This window comes from Centruroides sculpturatus, unplaced genomic scaffold (assembly GCF_000671375.1).
Source record: "Centruroides sculpturatus isolate CEXI.00-Female unplaced genomic scaffold, Cexi_2.0 scaffold3479, whole genome shotgun sequence".
In the NCBI taxonomy this organism is placed as follows: Eukaryota; Metazoa; Arthropoda; class Arachnida; order Scorpiones; family Buthidae; genus Centruroides; species Centruroides sculpturatus.
The window spans coordinates 1-10,112 of NW_019387566.1; the positions used below are offsets into that span (position 1 = coordinate 1).

Genomic DNA, 10,112 nt, shown 5'->3' on the forward strand with positions numbered 1-10,112 from the left:
TGATCTAGTTCATGGTTTGGCGAAGATTTTATATAAGACATTAAAAGTAAAGAAAAGACTTTTAATGTAGAAAAAAATAAACAATGGAACGTACAAAGAGTGGATGCGGATATGCCTCAAGTATATTTTTACTTAATTATAATTAAATATTGGTTTAAATTTAAATTTAGAACTTTGAATTAAGCATAACAAAAGTTGTTTCTTTCCAAATTATAAAAGTTTACGGAGATTATGCAAATGAAATATTCTTTAACTGGTCTTTGTTTACGTTTTATTTCATTGTATTTTAGTCAAATATAATTAAAAGAGACACCTCAGAAACAGCGACACAAGAACCTAACAAAACTGATGACGTTAACAAGGAAGAAAAAAAGGAGGAAGGAACGCCAACAGCTTGGATTGCAGCCATTGTCATTAATGGAATTTTGGTTTTATTATTCATTGGTTTTGTAATTTACTGCTACTGTAAAAGTAAACAAAGTAAGTTTATTTCATATACTATTTTAATTTCCAAGTGAATTATGTAAACTTATAATTATTTTTAAGATAAAATGATAAAACTTATTCATTTATTTAGTAAAAATAAATATTTATAATTAACTTATTCATAATTAATAAATTAATGTTATTTGTAACTAAAACTTCATTTCATTTTCTATATTTTATTTTTAAAATTGCACATGTAAACAGTTTCAATGTTTGTCTGTTAAATATCAAAGATTAAAATTTATTCTACTTTGTGAATATACACTCTATATTCATAAATACAGTTATAAAAATGTATATGTGATTAAAAATGAATATTTTCTGTATATAAATATATGTATGATTTTTATGTTGTGTGTTAACTAGTTATATTTTTTGTAATTATGTTAAAGTAATATATGAAAGATAGTTTTGAAATGTCTAATAATATTTTTTAAAATAAATAATGGGAACTCTTGCATTAAAGATTTTTGTTGGTGACTTTTTTACTAAATCTGAATGAATTTAGTGGATAGATAATATGAGAAATATTTTTTTTCCAAGCTACAATATGAAATTTATTACTTTTAAGGGGAATAGAAAAAAGTCATCATCCTACATTGCGTATCTTTCCCAATTCTAATGTTCAGTCTTTGACTGTGAAAGTGATGAAGATTCCTGGACTGACTTATAAAACTGCGAACGTGGAGCTTATTTTTATCGTTTCCGAATTTTTATAAGCAAATTCCGAAAAAGATACTTTCATATTTCGTAGAAAGATTTAATAAGATAATTTCAACTTCAAATATAGCAGTTTTAAAGGGCAGCTGGTCGACTAATTTACATAAGGATGAACGTCTGAGTCGAACGGAAATATGCCTCGATGAATTATTTAATTTTAAGGTTAAACGTTAGAGTAAGAATGCTTTATATTTACATTATATAATGTATTATATATACATTATAAATGCTGTATATAATAACTGAAAGTAAAGTTATATGAGGATTAGAAACTAAAGATAAATATTTGAGGAAAGTAGCACTCGAATTGTTTTTAGCTATGCTAAAAAACAAAATAAGATTATTTCGACAGCAAAGATGTTAAAGTTAAATATGAAATGTGATTTCGTTGCATACAAATCAACGAAATCACATTCAATCAAAGTTCAAAATTACGAGCTTAAGGGTATATCAGCCAATTTACAAATTAAATGTATCAATCCTAGAATGAATGTATTTGAACGATAAGCTACTACACATTTTGATCCTGGAAGACCTTCTGGGAATCTTTTACTAATTGTTAATGAAGAACTGGACGAAGTAAAATTATTAAGATGAGCAGATAATTTTATAGTCGTCCAAATAGAATATTTTCCGAAAGTGTTTAGAGTTCAAGCATATCCAGTAATTTTATAGTATTTACATATTTCAAATTTTTATGGATTATTAGAAGAATTAGAGGATATTATAACAAAATTCTCTTTTTTATATAATCTTAAGTTAACGGGTGATTCTAATGTTCAAACTGGAAAAGAGTTAGGTCACTTTACCATAGAAAGGATGTTCTTAATATTCGATTTTCTAATGATAAGATTATAAATCAAAAGGAAAATTTCTCAGGAATGACTTCTGTGAAAATTATCAGATTCCTACTATTTCAGAACGAAAAAATTTACCAGAAAAAGTTACCAAGTTTTCGCTTAGTAGATCTAATATCAAGTCAGTGACAAAATCTCCATGTCAAAAATGTAATGTTAGCCGGACCATTCGCAATATATAGTCGTAGATTAAAGATTTTCGTGAAGTCAACAAACTTTTTCCCCTCTTTTGATTTATGATGTTACCATTATAACATTGTCTATAACACTCTTGATTAACCGTATTTAACTCTGATCCAATTCGAGCATTATTGAATAGAATAACCAAACAGCGTAAATCAATATCAAAAGAATTCCGTTGTTATATCTTCTAATTTTTCTAATAATCCATAAAAATTTGAAATTTATGTAAATAGTATAAAATTATTACGATATCTGTAATAATCTAAAATTACTACGATATTTCTAAACACTTTCCTATTATATTCTATTTGGACAACTATAAAATTATCTAATTTTAATAATTTCATTTTTTATCCAAATAGAAATTAGGACACAGTGTTAATTTTAAAAACTGAAAGATTAACTTATAAACTTGTTTTTTAAAGTTTCCATGTTGAAATGGCGCTACGTCAATAGAAAAGNACGAAATCACATTCAATCAAAGTTCAAAATTACGAGCTTAAGGGTATATCAGCCAATTTACAAATTAAATGTATCAATCCTAGAATGAATGTATTTGAACGATAAGCTACTACACATTTTGATCCTGGAAGACCTTCTGGGAATCTTTTACTAATTGTTAATGAAGAACTGGACGAAGTAAAATTATTAAGATGAGCAGATAATTTTATAGTCGTCCAAATAGAATATTTTCCGAAAGTGTTTAGAGTTCAAGCATATCCAGTAATTTTATAGTATTTACATATTTCAAATTTTTATGGATTATTAGAAGAATTAGAGGATATTATAACAAAATTCTCTTTTTTATATAATCTTAAGTTAACGGGTGATTCTAATGTTCAAACTGGAAAAGAGTTAGGTCACTTTACCATAGAAAGGATGTTCTTAATATTCGATTTTCTAATGATAAGATTATAAATCAAAAGGAAAATTTCTCAGGAATGACTTCTGTGAAAATTATCAGATTCCTACTATTTCAGAACGAAAAAATTTACCAGAAAAAGTTACCAAGTTTTCGCTTAGTAGATCTAATATCAAGTCAGTGACAAAATCTCCATGTCAAAAATGTAATGTTAGCCGGACCATTCGCAATATATAGTCGTAGATTAAAGATTTTCGTGAAGTCAACAAACTTTTTCCCCTCTTTTGATTTATGATGTTACCATTATAACATTGTCTATAACACTCTTGATTAACCGTATTTAACTCTGATCCAATTCGAGCATTATTGAATAGAATAACCAAACAGCGTAAATCAATATCAAAAGAATTCCGTTGTTATATCTTCTAATTTTTCTAATAATCCATAAAAATTTGAAATTTATGTAAATAGTATAAAATTATTACGATATCTGTAATAATCTAAAATTACTACGATATTTCTAAACACTTTCCTATTATATTCTATTTGGACAACTATAAAATTATCTAATTTTAATAATTTCATTTTTTATCCAAATAGAAATTAGGACACAGTGTTAATTTTAAAAACTGAAAGATTAACTTATAAACTTGTTTTTTAAAGTTTCCATGTTGAAATGGCGCTACGTCAATAGAAAAGTCCTGTCAAGAAAGTAATGTCAAATTATTACATTAGGATTTAATTGACATAATTCTGACTTCTTCTCAGATATGCAATTTGGTAACTAATTATAAAATAAGTCGTTTTGATCTAGTTCATGGTTTGGCGAAGATTTTATATATCTTTAAAAAAAGAAAAAAAATAAAACAGTGCATTAAAAATTTTTGAAAAAATATAAGTAAAGCATTTTAGAATATTATAATTTTAAAACAAGTTTTTGATTTCTTCATAAACTATTAAATTATTAAATTGTTAATGATTCAATTGCGATTGAAGAAATTCTGTATTATGTTCATAGGTCGTTATATTTCTCCCGAGAAATTATTATTGTCACCGCATTGTGTACTAGTCTTTTATCATTGAGTTTATCTTAGGATGGTAAGCTCTAGTTCAAGTGAACTTTCCTCGCCGTATTCAGAAATAATTAATAAGCCCATATTGTAGTAACAAAACTGAATCTGTGCTAATCCATTTGTTTACATCTTGTCCTAGTTTATATAACTTAAAGTAACATTTACGGGATGAAAGTATCACCAGAGAATTTTTAATATATGATTTATTTAAAACAGTGATATTTTGTTCTATGTATGTATGTTTCTAATCCGACATTAAGTTCGGTAGACTATTATTACAGCTTTCAGGTTAGACACTTCTTTTATTGTTTTCACATATGCATTTCGGACTTATATAAATGTTAAGTCCCTCTTCAGTGCAATACTACAAATTATTAAAAAACACAATTTTGTCATGTTTGTCAATTGTGTTTTTTAATAATTTGCAGTATTGCACTGAAGAGGGACTTAACATTTATATAAGTCCGAAATGCATATGTGGAAACAATAAGTGTCTAACCTGAAAGCTGTAATGATAGTCTACCGAAGTTAATGTCGGATTAAAGAGATATACATACATAGATCATAATAACAGCTACCAAAAGTGATATTTAGAAGTGATATTTTGAATATAGTGTTTTTTCACTCCTTATAACATTTATGTTAAATAATAATGATTATGTTGTAATATGCATTTTAATATTGTAATTTTTCCCCTTGTAAGAAGCTCACGCTTGAATCCACAAAACAGTAATAAATAAATGTCCCAACTTTGTAGTTTATGTTCAAAATAAAATATCAGTGGAGATGTGTTTTTGTACAAATATCAATGAAGTCTTTTTGTATATTAAATGTTTGAATTGTCCGTTTGTGAAATCACCAGAAGTAATGTCCTGCACATACCAACGTATTCATAACAAGTTTAATCATCGAATTTGTATTCCAAATATTTACAGGTTTGCACACTCATTGCAAAGCTAGGCAAGAAGGAAGCGATCGATTATTATCAGGTTAGAATTTCACTTAAATGGAAGAAAGACAAGAGAATTTGAAATTTTAAGATTAAAGATATTGTAGAAAAAGAAATTAATAAAAAAAAATTGTAGATAAATTTATGTATATTAGCCATATCAATTGTTTGTAGATAATTTAAAATAAATTAATTTAAGCAAAATATTTCGAATTAAATTAGTCTGTGTTATATTATAGATACTTATTTTTTTAATTTAATATAATATTTTTTTCAATTAAAGAGTTCGAATAAATATAGTCTACTTGCAGAATCGTGAATGTAAATAAATTTTTCAAGAATCTTCTCAGAATCGTGTGTTATAATAAATATTTTCGAAAATTTACATAACTTCTGCATAAAAATAAAATGTATTTTCAAAAATGCATAAATTTTGTTTACAACCTTGTAGAAGCTTTTTTATAATTTTTTAAAAGTTCCTTTTAACCCATATTTAAAACATTTTTTTTCCCTCACATTAATTGAAACTGACTTCAAAGTGTTGTCGAGGTAAGAGTTAATATATATTTGCTTTCTATGTGTAACCTCATCTTTACAGCGTAACTTGATATTTTTAGATACTTTAATATATGTATATACATATAATAATATTTTTTAAATTTATCAAAAATATCAATTACATAACATTAATATTGATTTTAATATACTATTTTAGTATTTAATCTTGCTGTGTTAAAAGTATGCCATTGTAAAATAAAATATATGATTTTATAATAATCAGCAACTATAACTATTTAAAATGTAAAAATTTTAAGTGAATTTTCTTAATTCTAGTTAAGAAATGTCTATACATTTTAAATTATTTTTATAATTATAAAATTAAAAACTTGCAAAGTTACGCTGTAAAATTACAACCAACGAAGTCAGTTTATTACCTTTTACAATAAATCGATACGTGCTCCAAATGATGTTTATCGATAATCAATAATCGAAGCTTCTACAATGGCGTACGCAAAACACAGTCAAGATTTTGAATAATTATTTTCATAAGAAATTATAATTTATTTTAAATGTATAAATATATTTAATCATATTTTTATTATACATTTTAAAAATTGGAGTATTAAAGTACTATATTTAATGAAACAATTGTATTTTGAAATGTTTCAAATTAAAAAATTTATTTACACATTTTAAAGTCAGAAATAGTCCTTAGAATTAAATTAAAACGAAAAACAGATATTATTTTTGTGTGGGATGATACGATGTTCAATTTTTATAGGAAATTCTAGTATTCATATGATGGAAAAGAATTTCGATGGAGAACCCGATAGGATGTATAATGAAAAAGCTGCTAATCTGTCGGGAAACGAGAAGGCTGCCCTGCTCGATCATTCGGTGTTTACCGTAGAGGACGAGAAGAGAAGGCTGGAGGACGAGGCGGACAGATACTCGACACCAATCAGTGGGAGAAACTCTTCCCGTGATCCACGTTGTACATGTGGTACCCTAGATTGCTGTTGCAATCAAAGAGATAATCCGCCTTACGAATCCAGATACGGTAGTGCCCCACATTCGGCTAGACAATTTCCTCAACATGAGGAAGAAGAAGAAAAGGAATTTGCTTACGACGAGCAGAGGCAGAATGAAGTCGAGGATGTATGGAAGCCTCCTAGCAGAACATATTCTGCTAGTAGTAGAAAGTAAGTTATTTAAATGAAACGTTAAATACGTGTTCTTTTATTATCGTTGTCCGAGTTATGTACAGAGTATTTATTATTTTAATAAAAAATTTAATATAATTTTTCCGTAATTTATTTGACAATTTATTATTCTAGCATATGTTATAATAATTAATGTTATTACGTTATTTGTTAAGACGCCAAAAGTTTTTATAGCCCGCATCATCTCATTATTGTGGTTTTATTGAAATAAACTTAGACCATTGAATTTTAAAATATTTCTCAAACTCAACGTCAGCAGAATCAATATTTTCAGCTTTTCACGAAAACTAGTAATACTAAAAGAATAAATGTTACATAACTCATCCAATACTTAATATACCATTTATAAAAATCTGCAAAAACAATTTTATGTATTGTATATGTGAATAGAATTCATCTCGCAAAATTATTTAATAAGACATTCTGTTAATTCTGAATTTTCAATATAATATAAATTGTGGTATGTAATAATCTCATAATGAAATAGTTGGTTTGTCGTACTCACTTAGAATACAGTTTGAAAGTTTATTTTCTCTTTGTCAAAACAAGTTATATTAAATTTTATATATGCAATTGAGCTTAAGATAAAATAAATGCAATTTTTAAATATTTTTATAATAAAATTGAAAATACTGTTTGATAAATTGGTTCTACACATAAATAAATATTTTAAAATGTTCTGTTTTAATATAAGAATAAAAATATTTAAATTTGCTCAATACAATTAGAAATTTTCTAGTAAGTTTTGGACGATGACTAATTTATAGGCCGAACTAATATTAAAGTTGAAAAGATTTAAAATTAATTTCGCTAGTAATTTAAATATATAATGTTCGAAATAATTATTTAAAAAATTAATAAAATTCTATAAATGGAAAATTTCAGTGCTATGAACGATGCTGACTATTTACCCGGAGCAATAAGTCCCATTGACGACGTTGAAGAATCAGTAAGACCACCACCTACACCAGTCGTCAATCCTACTCCTATTATTCCTCCCAGTGTGTATTGTTTTCGTTTGCAAATTTTTAATTAATTATCCATAAATACTTAATTCGATCTTTTGTAGAAATCCAACCAAAACCCGATAGAAAATATTACGTTTACATGGTAACCGACGAATACGGTTCTAGAGAATGCATCGGATTTATCAAAATAAAAGACGATAATGAAACGACATTAAGGGATTTGAGAGAAAAAATTGAAAATGCCGAACCAGTCATTACAGAAGTTATTGGAAAAGATTATAATTTTGTCACTGAAGATTTTCAAGACATCACATATCAAGAAGGTTCTTTATATGCACATCGTGTATATCCATCTCAAGGAATTAATATTAAGTTAGTTAAAGGTAATAATTATTATATTTATTCTTGACAAATTTTTAATAACTATTTTATTGGAATTTATGTGATTATTTACAAATTTTAATAATGCGTTGAATTAAATTAATACTTTACGTATTATGATGCCAAATAAGTTATTAAATTAATTAAAAAGTGCTTTTCGAATAATATAATTTGCAATTCTTTAAATAAGTAATTATTTTCGTTAATTTATTTTTTGATTTTTAAATTTTTATAAAGTAGATGGAAAATTTTAACATGCCGTATCGATTTATTTTAATTTTACTATTATATTATTTAATTTATGACGACTTTTTATTTTTCTTTTCAGAAGAACCATCCTATAACAGTTATTCAGATCATAACAATTTAAATAATCACAATAATTATGATAATAAGCCCAAAAAACCATCAGGTATGTAGTTTAATTGAATTTAATATTAAAATTTACTGAATTTAAATAGACAATTTTAATATTTTAAAATGATATTTGTATTTGTTATACTAAAAAATTTTTTTCATAATTTTTAAGTTAGAAGAACAGATTCGAAAAGAAAACCCCCACCTTATGGTAAGTCAGGATTTTAATAGTAAAATTAATTATGATTATCTTATTATTTTAAAACATTTAAATTAATATTTTTTTTCAGTTGGGCCACTTGGTATGTGTGGTTCCTCCGACTGTGATAAACCAGCGCGAATAAAATGCCTAGATTGTAACAGCATAGCATATTGCAGCACTCGATGTATGAGGTTAGATGGCCCTAATCACAAAAAATCATGCTATAGTGAGTGAATTGTTGTCTTTTAGTTTATAAAACCGTATCGTAGCAACTTTCGATCTTATTCTGTTTATTGTAATCATTATTATTAATGAATAGAAGTATCTTAGTTTGCCAAAATATCTGTAGTATTTAGTTGAGTTGCAAATATTGTTAAACTAATTAGATTCTGGATTATTTTTTTTTAAATTTGGATTTATCATCGATCTAGTCACTTTAATTAAACTGTAGAATTAGTTTATATTACATTTTAGTAAATTAGTCGATTGATTTGATTATACAGGAGCTGTCCAACTCGCGGCCCGCGGGCTGCATAAGGTTTCGAATTTAATTTTGTGTAAAATTAGAATATTTTGAAAGAAAAATGAATTGTTTTTTTTTTATTTTAAGTACAAAATCAATACATTTATACACTGTATATACTCATGGTAACCAAACTGCAGCTCTTCTAGATCCTTACTACGGCCTCTCGTATACTTAATTATTTAATTAAATATATGTGAATAAATATCCATTATATAAAAACAATTTCAATAGAGGTGCAGCTCTCGATATATGGTTCATGTCGTGAGAAGGTTTGGCCAGCCATGATATATACGCTTTTATATTTTTGAAAGTGAGAACATTATTTATAAAATGTTAACGTTTTAAAACTTTGTAATATATGTTTTCTGTTTTATTAGTAGTAATTTTTAAGGAATTTTACTCTTTTGGACCTGTAAAGCATATTAAATTGAAAAAATTTGAAACTTTATTCATGTATTTATTGATTTATATCTTCATTAAGTAAAAGAAGAAAATGTATTTTAAAAGAAACAGATGTGTTTTGATCTTCGTAAGGTAGCCGTGAATGGATTGTTTAAAATGTTTTGTGGCTCCGCAAAAGTTTGAAGTTGGACAGCCCTTTTTTTACACGATCACTATCAATCACATGATGTATTTTAAATGTTTTTCAATAAAGGATTTTTTGCGGCATGTACATAAAGGATTTTTTTTCTGTTTGTTCTTCAGTTTTTTCCATTTTTTTTAATTTATTTTTTTCCCTACTTTGCGAAAGAACTTCATGCAAAATTTAAAAAATGTTCATAATTAAATGCTTTCTAGTAAATTTGCTTTCAAATTTTATTAGC

At 26.1% G+C, this 10,112-nt stretch overlaps 1 protein-coding gene across 2 annotated transcripts; it reads left to right on the top strand.

Moving 5' to 3' along the window:
* Nucleotides 1-40: 40 nt before the first annotated feature.
* LOC111616492 lies at nucleotides 41-9,964 on the top strand. Of its 2 annotated transcripts, XM_023357894.1 has the most exons (10): nucleotides 41-120; nucleotides 291-480; nucleotides 5,117-5,170; nucleotides 6,413-6,833; nucleotides 7,740-7,855; nucleotides 7,924-8,205; nucleotides 8,532-8,615; nucleotides 8,733-8,771; nucleotides 8,851-8,988; nucleotides 9,770-9,964. In XM_023357894.1, the coding sequence occupies exons 1-10, from the start codon at nucleotides 112-114 to the stop codon at nucleotides 9,790-9,792; spliced, it is 1,356 nt and encodes a 451-aa protein (XP_023213662.1). In that variant the 5' UTR covers nucleotides 41-111; the 3' UTR covers nucleotides 9,793-9,964. The 2 variants fall into 2 exon arrangements, with proteins under 2 accessions (XP_023213662.1, XP_023213663.1); XM_023357895.1 differs by lacking the exon at nucleotides 5,117-5,170.
* Nucleotides 9,965-10,112: the final 148 nt, after the last annotated feature.

Coding starts and splice junctions, on each gene's coding strand:
- LOC111616492 (XM_023357894.1), top strand. Junction 5,171..6,412: donor AAGCGATCGATTATTATCAG/GTTAGAATTTCA, acceptor CAATTTTTATAG/GAAATTCTAGTATTCATATG. Junction 7,856..7,923: donor TACTCCTATTATTCCTCCCA/GTGTGTATTGTT, acceptor GATCTTTTGTAG/AAATCCAACCAAAACCCGAT.